General features: G+C 38.5%; 1 protein-coding gene across 11 annotated transcripts in view; it reads left to right on the top strand.

Annotated features, from left to right (window-relative positions):
* The window catches only part of KIAA1217 (KIAA1217 ortholog), a 372473-nt gene that overhangs the window by 285339 nt on the left and 71644 nt on the right, over nucleotides 1-15490 (top strand). For 10 of the 11 annotated variants that reach the window (XM_032180908.1, XM_032180909.1, XM_032180907.1 and 7 more), the window contains one exon: nucleotides 1597-1690. In XM_032180908.1, coding sequence (XP_032036799.1) covers nucleotides 1597-1690 — 94 coding nt within the window. Of the gene's footprint in view, nucleotides 1-1596; nucleotides 1691-7121; nucleotides 7417-15490 lie in introns of those variants that run through there. The other variant, XM_032180903.1, reaches the window with a different exon arrangement.

Raw genomic sequence — 15490 nt, 5'->3', positions numbered from 1 at the left:
GGTGAAATAGAATTCACTTCAGAGATCAAATGCCTAGTATTTTGGTGATTTGCCTTACAGCAATGTTTTACTTTAAAGTGTCGTGTTCCTACAAGAAGTATTTATGAGGAACGCTTTTAAAACAAACTCCAGTTAGTTGAGGTGCCATCTCATAGCCATCAGAGCAAAAAGACAGCAGATAAAATTCATTTATATGAAAAATATAGTATTTCTCGAGGTGAAAATGGAAGAGTTAGCTTTGTATCAAAAGGAACATATTTCCAAGTCTGAGGCAGAAAACGGTAACTGAGAATCCCAGTGCAAGTCTCAGAGCAGAAGAGTAACGTTTTTAAGATGGAAAACAGTTTACATTACCATAAATAATTGAAGAACTTGAACTTGCCGCAAGGTAGCTATTTTCCTATGCAGTCTGCAAGTAAACACTCATAAACACTAAAGTTCTCATCAGCCCCTGCAGTTCTTAAACAGAAGGCACTGATCTGTCTCTTAGCTGTGAGTTTCTTTAATGACTACTTGACATCTACAACAGCAGCACAAGTTCTGACTAGCTACCCATACAAAGCAATCACTGGTTGTAATATGACATCGGAAGAAAGAAATTGGACCTGCCCAAGCATCCTTTCCTTCATTTTTAAATGATAATCCCCGTGATTAGGATCAGTTCACTAGACTTGTAGCTGCACCTGGAGGAAAGGAATTCAGTCACATGTATGAGTAAATTCTCTAGAGATCACTAGTGGGAAATGAAAGGAATCGCAGCTTTGAAAGCATGTAAGTGAGCGTAGATTGGAGGCTCTGCTACTGACTAAATGTGAACAAGAAATCAGCAGATCTCAGTGCAAATTTCTAAGCCATAAAATTATCAGAAGGTAGGTTTTGAAACAAAATAGAATACTTCTGTCATCTAACTCTTTCCTAATAGTGATAGTTTAAAAATGAACTAGTGAATGACAAAGTATTCAATTAAATAAAATAAACTCTTAGGGCTTTCTTTCTAAACCATTTATGTGGTAGATTTCATCAAAACTTGTTTGTTTCTTTTTAGCTTCCTTTTTTTTTTTTTTTCCTTAAAACCTTATCTTTATTATAGATAAAGTTTAGAGGAATGATTTATCTGCTTCTGAATTTTTAGTTTTTACCTGTTGTTTTTTTTTTAGATTTGTGAAGAAGTTGTTAATTGAATAACTGAAGTTAGAAAGACTTTTCTTTTATATCCTTGCTTCTTAGAATAGCAAAAATTCACGTGGGTTGAGTACACAATAAAACATGTAAATATTAACTAAATCCTTTTGAGCGTTGTGCAAATGTTGAAGCTCTATTGTCTTCAAAGTGCTTTCACTCTATGGCAGGATCTTGAAAGAAACTTAACACTATCTAATTTTTATGGGTGTGGAGTGGTAGTGAAAGAATGATACTTCCCATGGGAAAGAGAATCAAAGTAGGCTTTTGTTTGTGTGTGTTTAAGCTATGGCATTTAGGTTTTTCTTATAGGTCAGTTGCAGACCTACCATGTCTGTCTGTTACCTGAAACTTTCAGGCTATAAAGTAAATAAAACTACTTTCATCTGTTATCATTGCTGATTCTTTTGATTCCAGGAATATTCAAGACCGGTCTTTCCTTAAAGTTTACAACAAAGATCCTGCACATGCATTTAATCACACTTCCAGAGCTGTAAATGGAGATATAAGGGTAAGTACTAGTGTTGCATTTATACTCCTCTTTCCTGCAGTTTTTATTTTAAATGTTTAAATTCATAACTGTAATATGTACACAAGTTAAAAAATTTAGTGGAAGATGTACAGCACATACAGAAGAGGGAAATGATCGTGCTTTCCGTAATGTTTCTTAACTGCTTTGTGTTTTCCAATCATTAGCCCTGAGCATTAACTATTTGTGTTTTTTTTTTTTTTTTTTTTTTTTTCCTTTTTTTACTAGCATTAAAGCACATGAATAAAAACAATACCTTTAATCACTTAAATCACTTATTTTGGGGCATGGGCAGTGCTTAGGGTTTTTAAAGTTTCTTATTTCATGTTTCCAAACCCTTTACAGTGAAGTACAGCTTGGTGCTACTCCAGCAAGGCTTCAGCATGGACTGGTTTACAGTAGCTGAGCATGTGTACCTAGGTTGAAGTCTATTGAAATACTTTGTAAATGACCATTTCACGTAAGAAATACTGATAAATACCTGTTGTGCAGTAAATGGTTATGTCCTTTTCTAATTTTTTTTGTCTGTATTGAACAAGGACTGGTGTATTTGTATTTTCAAGTGAACATTCTGTATTGGGAAAGTATAGAGCATTTGAAACGTATCCCCTTTCCCACTGTCTCTGTCTCTTACCTTTTACTGGACTGTGCTCCACCTTAATGCTGAGAGGGCAGGAGGTGTGGCTGTGCAGCAGCTCTTCCACCACATTACCCACACCTAATATTGCACCCAGGAGTGATGGTGGAGGTGATGGTGGTGAGGCTACACACCCTCATCTCCTCCCCAGCCATCCTAGGTCTGTCCCCAGGAAATGGTACAACAAAATGAGCTCAATGGGCCAGAAGGAAATGCCACTACTGTCCCGCCTGCACTGTGACTTTTATGTGTGCCCCAAAGCTGATTCAACTGCGCTGAAAATTTCCTGTGAAGTAATTTGCTTAATTGTGCATTTGCTTCTTGGTTTCATTATCAATTCTGAGCATGTCATACTGCTTTGTTATTAATATTTCATGGAAGTATTTCTGCTGTTTCAACAGTTTAGGGCCTCATTATTTTAGAAAGATTGCAATAGTTTATTTACAGGCACTATCCTCAACCACGTCTCGTTTATGTACTTCAATTATAAAATGGTCCTTTTGATAGGTCAGAAATCTAATTACTTGATTATTCACACTAGTGCACACACAACATGAGAGAGCAAATAGATGTGCTTCAAAGGGCTAACGTGGTACCTTTCAGCGTCTTCCTTAAGGTCCTGAAATTCTTCAATTTTAGTTATATTCCTGTAGCTGCAACTGAATATGTCTGATAGATTTCATTCAAAAGCATGAAGTACTATCATTGGGTAATATGACATTGACTTATATAGCAATATTACTATGACTTTATAAAGTTAGACCAATACTGTTCTTGTTCCATGTGCAGTGAATGTCAAATGTATCTGCTGTGGCTCTGTTTGTGTGCTCCAGACCTGTTTTCAGATATAGTTAACTACCACGTTAGCTACATGTATTCAGAAGTAAAGACTACTTCTTTGACCCTCTTCCACCTACTCACTACTGAACAGAGTTCTTTTGAACACAGGGGCTGCTTCTGATCAAAATCTGTATTAATTTGGATTGCATATTTTAAAATAGTGCATTGTACAACAAGAATGGACACTCAACACCTCCTGACTATGGCTGAGTTATCTCTCTTTGGCCATCATTCAAAAATTACGGTGACACGGTGACAGCCTTTGCAGAAGTGATGTTTTCATGGTATATAATATACTTGCTCTGCTGAAATGCTAGAGATACCATTTTGAAATTGTGTGCATGCAATAAAACAGCTCTTTTTTTCCTTTGGCCTTTCCTCCACATTGGCAATTTCTCGTCTTTCTGGTCTGAGAGGTGAAGTTGAAGCCAGGATTCTCATAGGGGCTCTGCGGAAAAGCATGCAAAAGTATTCCGTTTGATCGTGGTAAACTTCTACACTTCAAAGTTATGAACATGGAAACAAGCATTTTCTTGAGTGCCGGAAATAATTAAATCTGTTTCTCTTAGGGATTGGTGTCTTCTGGTTGTGTTCTTCCTTGTGCAGTAATGCTCAGATACTAGCTCAAGCTTTGCCCGAAGTAGGGGAATGTAGTGGAGCTCACTCCAATGCTGCTTCTCTGGAGAAACAACTTTTTCTCAACTTGACAGAAGTACTGTAGGACCTTCTCGCAAATCTCTAATTTGGCATAATTAGTAGGACCATGATAGATTCCTGAGCTTTACCCTTTGCTTGAATCTGGTTGAATTTCACCTTCACAGGTTGTTAGGATGGGGAAGAGAAGATGGGTATCTTTCCTTAGCAAGTCACATTAAAGTGGGGAGTGGGAGAGGAAGTAAGTGAGAATTGTGTGCATTTGATGTACCTAAAAGATTTTGGAAAAAAAATTTGCTTCTCATCTTTCCATTTCTATTTGTGCATCTTTGCACTGGGTAAATTTATTCTCATCAGTTTTGCATGATATCCAAGCACTAAAATCCCTGCAGTAGGAAGCAGGGAGTAACTCTAGTAGTCACTGTGCTCTGCACAATAGTAAACTGTTTAAAAAAAAATAAATACAGAAAAGCAAGTTATTGTCAGACAAGTTGAAACAACAGTATTTAGAATATCAAGAAATAGCTGTTTTAAGTATATTTTTCCATGGATGATACTGGAAGTGTGGTTGTATCTCCTGCCATGTGTGAGTTAAAGCTTTATTTTTTTGAGGTTTGGGAGGTTTTGCCTTAACAGATTTTTCTACCGTTTGCCTTCTTGTCCCTTTGGAACATTTATCCTTAGGTTTGATGATGTTCAGGCTTTTATTCATGTGATTTATAATCATTTCCATGTAACAGACCCAGAATAATCTCAGAAAATAATGTTAGCTGCCAGCTTGGACACCTGTTTTAACTACCAAACAGATGTGAGACCTGTATAAGAATTGGCAGTAACACTTGAAGTATTAAGTATTACCCATATGGACAAGAAGACTCAGAATGTGAGATAGGAAATGTGGGATCTGTGAAATTCAGAAGTCGTATCAAAACACTCAGTTCTTGCGTCCCTTAACTCTAATTTTCCTGGTCTTTCTGTTCATGCGTCTTTCAGAATGCATTGTGTTTAAGAAAAGACTTTTGCGTGGGGTTGTAAACAAGTTCTAAACAACAGTTTCTCTTTGAATCATTCAGAGTGCCTTATTTGCTTGTCGGTGTTGTGTCATGGCCATTTACATCTTGAAGAGCATGATTTGTTTGACAGGTCTGCTATGTTGAACGCTGTTTCAAGCAAGAGGTAGCCACATAGTGCTGTCTCACTGAATATTTGCATGTGTGCTTTTCCTTGTTTTGTTATTCCTTTCCCAACATGTACACTGGAAATCTGTAGCAGCTGTTTTCTTTGGAGTCTTTGTGTTGCTGCAGTTCATTCTTTTATTCTGCTGCCTGAATATGTAACATTAATCAGCTCTTTCTAGGTCTCCATGCAACAATACTTTCTTTTGACAAAACACTGTCTCTTGTCCAAAAGTGGAAGTTCAGATGAGTTTTTTATTCTCTCCAGCATTCTTTTGAATTCCAGTACAATCCCATGTACACAACCAAGCTTCTCTTTGCCATTATAATTAACATTTTGTGATTTGTGTAGATCCAAAGGGGAAAAGATTTTCTCAGACTTTCTAACTGTAGGATCCAGGTCGCATCTCGTCTCACATTTAGGTGTTGGATATGGATACCACATCAACAGGGGACACTAAAGAACAGTGGGGTTTTGTGTATTGAATTGAATGTCTTTGGAGGTGTCACAGCTCCTTTTGTCCTGGGTTGTTGCTGTGACCTCCTGGTGCCGTACCACTGACTTCAAGTGGAAGTGATTCCCCACTGTATGTGAACAGTGCATTTTCTGTCCTGGTTCCTCCTTTTCTGGAGTGCCTAAAAGAGGAAGAATCCTAAGTTATAGTCTCACCCTTCTGTCTGTAACCTGTCTGCGTTTCTGGTAGCACGGTTGGATTCTAATAATGTTGGTTCATGCAGTGGTTTGTTTTGGGTTTCATCTCTCTGCCAGTTTGAGAATCGGGGGAATTTTTACTTTATAACAAACGGGTGGCTATTTTGCTTGGCATTCTTTCTCTTCCCTACCACCTGCCATGAAGTCTGTGGGTTACACTTTGTTTTCAAATGTTCTAGAACCACCATGTTTTTGCTTAATTCCCTGACTTGAATGAGACCTTATCAGGTCAGTCCTTTATCCCAGCCCTCAGCTGGGTGGGTGAGGCCAGAATATTCAAAGAATGCTTGTTGTGGCTGTTGTTTTATTGAGGTACACCTTGAGGTTTTTCCTTTCAGAGACTGTTTCTCGGAGAAAGAGCAATTAGGGCAAGTTCGGTCAGGGCTGAGTCAGAGAGCGCGGGTACATGGAAACTCCACGGTGCTGGGAGTTAAACGGCAAAAAGGTGATGATGTTCTTGGCACCGATGGGGGTTTGGTCTGCCAAGGTGACATGGGATGAGTTAAAGTGAGTTGTTCTGTAAAATGATGCAGACATTTGATAAGTTGGGTAAACGGTTGTGTTGAATAGCTTTTACTATAAAATTGCGCAACAGCGACTTTCAATTTTTCACCTGAAACTACCTGGCTAGCAAGCTGCTAACACTTCAGTTCTCATCTACATTACGTATTGATGCAATTTGTGAACTTAAAAAAAAAAATGCTAAAAACCCTCAAACAACTTCCCAAGAAGCATCTAGGGAGTCTGAAATTCAGTGCTGGTTTGCAGGAAAGATAGAGAGATAATAAAAGCAGGAGCATCCTCCTGTGTGCTTAAGATACCTATAAACATACATCCAGCTTCTTTGAGATGTTTAGCTTCTTTTCATTGGATTGTTTGTAATCTTAACATCAATAAACATAAAAGCTGCAAATGCTGCCAAAACTACATTTGTTCATTGCATACCATGGCTAAAAACAAACAAACAAACAAAATAATAATAATAATAAAAAAAAAATACACAAAACAAAACAACTCCATGAATCACGTAGAGGTATTTAGAAGAAAAGTATTGGAAAAGAATTCAAGCAATGAAATGAATGCATTTTAGTGCTAGGATGCCTATAAGACAGCATTTGTGTAAGTTGTCATGTGTTTGCCTTCCTGATCCGAGTACTATAAAACTTTGTTTTCTTTTGGGCAGAAAAGAAAAAAGAAAAAGCAAACGCTAATACCTCTATTATCTGATAGAGAACTTCCAAATGATACAAATCTCATCTTTCCTGCTGTTTTGCTGTCTGCTTTTTCTAATGCTCTTTTTGTCATTGAGAGGTTATGACAACACGAGCCATATTGTATTTATAAACATCACGTGTTTCCTTGATATGACTTGCAGTGTCTGCCAAACAGAACACATGGAAGAAACATTTCTCATTAGCTCAGCATTGGTTTTGGTTATACTGATTTCCGGGACAGGAAAAAATGCCTTCCTTACTCAGATTTAACTTTCATACAGTAAGCCTCTGAGTGTCCATGAAATCGCTTGAACAGAGACGCTGCAGCTCTTTTAGCCCACATACTTTGTCTGAGGAAAAGAGAAAAAGCAGTTTGTTTTAAAGAGAAGATGTAATGGCATGTATTGCTGAAACTAATTCTGAATTAAAATACCTGCCAAAGTCGTCTAGAAACAGAACTCACCGAGAAATGTAAGGTAAGATGATGCTTATAAATATTGAAAGATACATGATCCCTTTTCTTTTTTTCCGCAAACTGAAAGATATTTTCAGATTCACTGAGAATTTTTATCAGAGCAATGAAAGCTATTTCTTCTTCCTTGAACTGTATGGGAAAATAAATGCTTAATTGCTTGCTAAATCACCAAACTCTACTCTTAGGTTTTATGACTAGTTATACATTAAACATAAATGTTATTTTCCAACTTGCCATTACAAATCTTGCGGAGATTTGAACAAAATATATAAAAGAAGTCTCTGATTTTCTGATTTTTTTTACTGGCATGGTTTTACTACCTTTGCTTTGAATAACTTGTCAGTAGTTGCCAATTATTAATGCAACTACAGAGCAGTATGCACTGAGAAGTAGCTGTACCAAATCAGACTGTGATGAAAGACTAAATGTACCTGCTATCTTTCAATCGTATGTTGTTTGATATACAATATCTACTATTGTTTAAAGCCTAAGTTAGTGGGAAAGTGGGTAGAATTTTAAAGAAAATTTCAGCTTTTATTTTAGCTATGCATAAACCGATATCTAAATCTTAAATGCTTTCTGGCAAAAAGTCAATCTTTTTAAAGATATAGACCCTGCAGTATAGTTTGATGCATGCAGTATCATGAATTTTTAATAGGATGGCTATGTGCTTTGGTGGATTATATTTTTATTATAATCGGTGGATTATATATTTTTATATATATATATGTATATATATATATTGTATAAAGAATATAATCTTGTAGATTCTGCTACTATACCAACATTTTAAAAGATTTTTTTTTAAATAATGCAGATGGATTTTAAGTTTACATCAATCTTGCTGTTAAAAGAAAGTTTTATGTTCTTGACACTAAAACGTTGAAGGAACCTGAGCTTGCCGCACCCATGCAGTAATCTTCCAGTTAGCCTAAGAGGAGTGTCATATGGTAGATATCACAAACCAGCTACCTGGAAACTCCCAGAGAGTTTTCTCTGTGGAAACAGGTCGACTTGCAACCACAATACAGTTGTTTTTGTGGCATTTTGTTGGGGAAAGCACTTTCTTTCCCACTAACAGGCCCATGTTCAAGCCAGCCTGTCTTTCGTGTTGAGGTCTGCTCAGAGCTTGCCCTGGAGCTGATGAAGTTCCTTAATGACAACGTCTGATCTCTCTCGTGTGAAGGTCTCCTCAGTCCTTCATTAAAATGGGAAGCCTTATCTCTAACATAAGTCTAAGATTCTCGGTAAAGCTTTCACTGCCTTCACTGGGAACTTGCCCTGAATAAAAACATAAGGATTGGATTTGAGTCCATTTTTATTGTCTACTGGTTTCTGGTTTTATTCTTACTCCACCTTCTTTTACATAATGTTTCCTTGTTCCAATTCTTTAGATGTTTTACTCTTTTTTTTTTTTTTTTTTTCCATTGCCCTTGCTTTTAGTAGAACAATTCGCACTAATTTGGCTGTTTTACTTGAAATTCCTAAGTAGCTGGTGGGGTCAGATGTTGCCAGAGCTCCCTAAACACACACTGGCAGACGATAAAAATGCTCGTGGCCGTGACCTCGCTTATTTGGAGGGGAGTTCCTCCTTTACCTCCATTGTAAACTGGTAGCTTATCTGAACTGCTGGAGTCCCCTATGTTCTGAGCTAGTACCAAAGTCCAGGCAAGCTTTGTGACTTCCAGTTAGCTTTCCAAAGGATCTTTTACTTGAACAAAGCTTTAAAATCACCATGTGGAGGTGGCAGTTTGGTATCATGATTCTTGGAACCCAAGAAAAGTTAGAAGCAATGTGTTTTTTGTGTTCAAACCTCTTGCTCTTTTGTCAGTCAGGGCCTTAGATTTCCCAAGAAGTTTTTCACAAATCCAAAATGTGATACTTCATGGTCATGACCCAAATTCTCTGCTTTCCACCAAGTCTTCCCTTCAGTACGCTGTTAATTGCCTGCTTGAGGTTAAGCCTAGTGAATACTGGAGGGAATTAGTTCTGTCCCCATCTTCCTTTGACACAAAAAAAAGAGTAAGCCAGTACCTGGTGTCTAGAACACATGTACATATTTGAGGCCTTTGATTCTTCTCCGTGTTGGATTGTACTTTTTCTTATGTGGGCTCTGGAAAACTAATCAGACTTCTGAAAATATGAGGAGTAAAAATATCTTTCCTTGGATACGTGTGAGATCTGGGGTTAAAAAAAGCCTCTGCTGGCAAAAGGAATACAGTTGCAAATAACAGCAGGCAACAGGACTCCATGAGAAATGATGTGATGCTGCAATTATTTTTTGCATGAGTAGATGCCTTTCTTACGTCATTGCAAATCAAAGTTCTGTGTGACTGAGTGAAAAGACCAACAGGGTGTGTTGGGTATAGTGCTAGTCCCTCAGTCACTTAATGTTTACTATAGATAGCTTCACCTTAGAGTAAAGTAAGTTATTTACTGCAGTCATGCTGACCATGGCAGGTTGTATGCTTTTCTGGATAGAAGGAAGTAAAATAAAAAGAAAATGTAGGGCTCAAACTGGTTGCTGCAGTGATAGCACCTGTAACGTTGCAAAAAATGTACTTACACCTGCAAATACTTGCTTGGCCTTATGGCTAAGAGGTGCAGTCCAGCTTGGACACATACATTGTAAAATCCAGTTCTGTGGCTTCCATGACCATTTCTCCTGCTGACAGCGCTGAGGCCAAAACTCAGCACAGCAACTTCTTCTAATTTGCTGCACCCTTACATTGACAGAAATAGGTGGTTACAAGTGTGGACATGTTGCTTTGTTTTTTTACCCATCGGCTCTGATTTGTAACATTTTTTATATTGTTTATATTCCTAATCAATTGCATATATCTGTAATAGAAATCGTGTTTTGACTCTATTGTTAGGTAATGCCAGATGAGACCAAGTGTGATGCTTTCCTTTATGTTCATTTAACCATATCAACTTGTTCAGTTTTATTTGGCTTCAGCACAGTGGGAAAAAAATACAAATATGGACCAAAAATAAAAGCTGAGTCGTAGTACAGCAAGTCAGAAAGCCATGCATTTATTTTGATTTATGAGTTCAGTTACTAACAGTATTTCTTTTTTTAAAGAAAAGAAATCTGATATACAGCATATTTAAACCAAATAAAATGCTGATCTGTACCAGAAATGTACATGTTTGAAACTATTCCTTTTTTGGGAAAAAAAAAGGGATGACCCCCATCAGTTCAGCAGTGCCCTGAGGAAGTGCTGACATTGAGACTGGTCTGAAGGGTTTGGCTCCCTGCGCTGGTGGTGGCTGTCTGTGCTATGTGCATGATGTGCTTGATCTCTTCAAGGGGAACGGGATGGGGGAAGGAAATGCTTGCTGCATCTTCATGAATTACATGACTCCTGTTTGTTTTCAGAAAATTCTGCCTCAAAAGCAGCTGTGGAAAAGCAAAAAGAAACAAACAGTTGGTTCAAATTCAACCCTAGTTTTGAGGGGTGTCATAATGTGAACTTAAAAAAAAATCAGTAACAGCTTTTATATGTTCAGTCCAAACAGTCTAATAGCTTATGGGCTGGGTGGGCCATGCTATACTGATGAGATAAATGTGGATATTGGCAAACCAGTGATGTAATTATGTAAATCCGACCTTTTTAGGACTGAAATGTGTTATGTTTCAGTGTGTTTATATTTTTGTCATTTGTGATAACACTCTGAAAAATCTTGGCTGAAATGCTAAGAGGTTTCTTAGTGTACTCACCATGCTACTCTGTCTGGAAAGAGCACTGAGGAAGCATTGGAAAATCAAGCATGAGAGATTTATTAACGTCTCTGCTTAATTGGATAATTTTAGCTTTTTTTTTTTTTTTAACTCTCACATTCCATTTGCTTGTAGGAAATGAAATGCACTCCTAAATATGCAGAAGGGAGTGTCTGCTACATTCACTGGTCTGGATGTCCGTCTTGCTGATCAGGGATAAAGTAATGCAGACCGGTAGCAGAGAAATAGCTCAAACAATGAAATGTTGTTGGGGGAATAAACCCTCACACAGCAGCACTGTGATTTCAATTGATTTCAGTTGGGCTAACGCAAAATGTGCTGTGTGTCATGCCTTGTTTTGCTTGGATTGCCTAATGCATGGAGGTCCTCGTGGTACAGCCTGGGGACAGCTCTGTGTGGCCTTGTGCTCCCTTCCCCAGCAAGGAGAGATCACCCAGTGTCACCAAGGTTGTGTCCCATGGACAGCTAATCTGTAGTAATGTCTGCTAGGGAGTGTAAAAAGGTTCACTACCGATGCCACCAGGCTAGTCCAAATGTAAATCCTGCTCCTTATCTAGATCTAACTGATGCATATTGTAAACTCAATTTTCTTTTTATGGCAAGAAGCTCGGTCTATTATTGCTTTCCCCTTCTCTTTACATTGGATTCTTGTTTTAGACGTGAATAAAGTGATCTTAGTCTAGGAATTAGAAGGACACCTGGGCATTATGATGACCAATAAGCTCTGGAGGTGGAGGTGTATTTGGGGAAGCAGTCATAGCTGTGTGGAATTAATATACGAAAAAGTTTTGTGAGAAGGACACACATACAGAGATGTCTTGCCACTTGTCAGAGCTTGGTGGTGACTTCATCAGCCTAGAATTTCTGTTTTCCCCACTAGCGACCAGACAAAAGGTGGCATCACCCTCAGTGTTATTGCTCAGCACTCAGTCCCACTGCATAGCAAGTCTTGGAGATGCTGAACTAAGGCCTGACTTGTAGAGAGCTGTTTTCTATGATGTTTGAAGGAGACAAAGCTGTGTTAAATCTTAATCCCAACTCCAGTGGGAATGGCTCAACTTAGTTCTAGATTTCAGAAGACTTTTGTAGCTTTTGAGTGCATCTCAAACATCTTTGCTTTGAATGCCCATGTCTCCGTGTGTTTTATGGGCTTACTCCAGCTGGCATTTACCTGGAACGCTCTGCTCACTTCTTTCCTAAAAGCCACCCTCATGTTTTCACAACCCCTGAAAACAAAAGAAAAATAAACTAAAAACAGAAATCCTCAGAATATTAGCCCAAACCAAAGAAATTTATGTTGGATGTATTTTCTTCTTTCTCTTTCCTCTCTCCCTCTTTCCTCCTGTGCCTGCTATGCTAGGCTACAGCATAGTAATAACAAGAACTAAGGCAAAATCTTCTAGCCTTGACAAAAGTTTGAAGTAATTCATGTTCTTCCACACTCATTTTTTCTCACTCTTTCTTTCCTTTTTTTATGTTGAATTTCTCTTCATATTCTCTTTAATTTGTCTTTTTCCCATCAGTACCTTACCTCCTTCTGTCTTAATTCCTTAATTCTCCGTTTTTTGTTTCTATTATCCTTTTCTTTTTTCCCTATTTAGTTCTCAGCACTCCATCTACAGTATTACTCTTTCACAAACTCTTAGTATTGTACTTCACCCTGTCCCATTCTCCTCCCTCCTTTTTTTTTTTTTTCTTTTTTTCCTCTTTTTTTCCTAGTTTTACATTCAGAATTCTCTATTACCTTCCCAAATATTTTTTTCACTATTGATGTATTTTATTAATATTTCTGCATTACATGTGGGATAAGCAGGAAAAAAAATCATGCTACAAACTCAGTCCTCTACATTTAGGCTTGAAAATGTTTAGGAATAAGAAAAAGTGCTAATAGTAGGACAGAAGATAAGAAGATTGACATGTGGAGGTGCTTCTGTATTGCTCTGTTAATAAATAAATAATGTTTATTAGCAGCTTCACGTCAGGGATATTGAATTCTTAGCTTAATCAGGCCAGGTTGGATCCACCAAGGTGAATGACAGTAAAGTCCATCATAAGGAGTAGCAAGCAGCAGTAGTTGGAATGAAATTGCTGTTATCCCTTCTAGCTTTAGTATTTCAGCTTGACTTATAAAGGGGGAAAAAAAGGAAAAAGGAAAACAATAGGTTGAAAAACAGAAGAGAGAGTGAGCTAAATGAAAAGACATATGGACAGGGTCGTGATAAAAATAAGAAAAAAGCCTAACCCTTATAAACTTGTGGTAGAAATTGCCTCCCAGTGCTGTCAGTGGGGAGAGGCAGGGAACACCAAGGGGCAGCTTGTTCCACCCGGCCGGGGAGGGAAGGAGCTGACTCGGAGGGGTGCCTGGATGACTGCCTTTGAACAACATGGGATGAGACAGCCCCAGTGCAAAGCAACTAATAGTGCCATCTTAACTTTTGGGGAAATGCTGAGTGCATGTATGTCTGTGATACATGCTGTGATACTTTCCTATGGCTAGGAAAATGTCTTTGTTTAAATCACTACAGAAATGAGGGGGAAGCATGAGGTTTAAATTACAGGGTAGAGAGACAGACTGCAGACCTGACGTAATAGTTCAGTTTTGCAGAACCTTCTTCATGTGACTCCAGAGAGAGTTGGCTATATTTGTTCAAGTATACTTAAAATAAAGTTTGAGAGGCTTATAGAGTTTCCATCACCTCCAGGATTTGCTTGCTTGTACTCGCTTGCCTTTAATTTTTTAAATCCCTAAAAATCCAGAATTCCTGATTTTGTTGATTAACCATCACCAAAGGAGAGGCCACAAATGTGCTGCTGGCATGCAAACATATATGTATGCATGTAAACATGCTGTTGCTTTACATGTTACAAGGAGGTGTTGTTCTCTTGGAGCTCAGATGCTCGCTTGTGTGCTGGTTCAAAGGCTCTGTGTGCAGGTTGCTCCTCACTGCGAGCACCAGCTCTTCTACCGACTGCACTGCACTGCCAGCAGTGAGCCTTTAGAGCTGCCTGTCCCCTTTATAGTGGTTCTTTCTAGCTAGTAGCAATGTGTGGTGTGGGATGTTTTTTGTTTGTTTGTTTGTTCTTTGCTTTTTTTTTTTTTCTTTTTTTTTTTTTTTCCCCAGAACTAGGGAGTTTGGCATAAGCATAAGAGCACTTTACGGTATTTATATCTAGCCCAAGGTAGGTAAATGGTATTTATATCTACCCCAAGGCATATCTGTTTCACCAAGTGCCTTAGGAATCAGTAAACAAAGGGAATAACAAACAACATGTATGTTTAGGAGAAGATAGTGCAGTCTGCATATAATATCAAGTCCAATATATGTCAGGCAGCCAAAACTGTTCTGTTCCCACCCTACTTGTTTAGCTTGGCCTCTTAAATTCATAGAAGAGATCCTGTAGGATTTTCAGTCTCCAGAGAGGCACCCCACAAATCTTTGTAGATATGAATACGGTCGGGGGCTGGTGTGCCTGACACCTTGGTGCCTTTGTGGAGGACAGCAACCTGGGGGGTCTGTGATCTGCTCCCCATTTTTGCTGTGGGGAAGCAGCTGAGATTGAAGTCAGGGCTGGATATGACCTTTTTTTTTTGTTCCTCTGCTGAATTATTAGAGGCAAAGCTGGGGGTTGGTCTCTTTGCTTTCGTTGGAGAAAGTGGATGACCCCAGTGAGAGCTTTCTGTCATGGTGCTTGCCTGTGCAGAGGGAAGAAAGATGCTGATGGTAACTCTCATGCTACCTTGAAAAGTCTTGTGTAACTGGAGACCTAGGAGGTTCTACAAACAAGTCCACACACGGGTCTCTGTCCTCCTACACTCTCGGTTTCTTTGATCAGAATTAGGTTCTGGGTGGGCTATAGGAGTGATGAAGTCATGTGAGACCTTCATTGAAAATAAATAATGCTTCTTTCAGAAAACAGCTGTAAAAAACTTCATCAGCAAACTGTCTTCCCACTTGGATTCTGCTGGATTGAACTAACTTGTTGCATTTTAGCAAAACCCCATTGACTCCATCACAAGCTTTCCTCCTGAGTACTGAGAGCAAAACAGTTGAGTCAGTGACAAGCCATCAAGCCTGCAAATTTCCCTGTTTTGTGTTAAGGAAATGGTTGTTTACAGCAGTACAAACATTAACTGCTTCATTATTTCCATCCATGAATGTATTATTAAGGGCATAGGGACCAAAAGAGCTGTTATCAGGAACAGAAAGAACTTTGATCAGCAGTCAAGCAATAAGCCAGTTCCATCTATGCCTCACATGTATACCCCACAGCAGACTTCAAAATGTTCTCTCAATTTATAATTGTGCATTTCGCTAATGTGTCTCTAACA

This window comes from Aythya fuligula, chromosome 2, assembly GCF_009819795.1.
Source record: "Aythya fuligula isolate bAytFul2 chromosome 2, bAytFul2.pri, whole genome shotgun sequence".
Taxonomy (NCBI): Eukaryota; Metazoa; Chordata; class Aves; order Anseriformes; family Anatidae; genus Aythya; species Aythya fuligula.
Note: the sequence above shows the minus strand (reverse complement) of the source record. Positions and strands in the feature narration are given on the sequence as shown.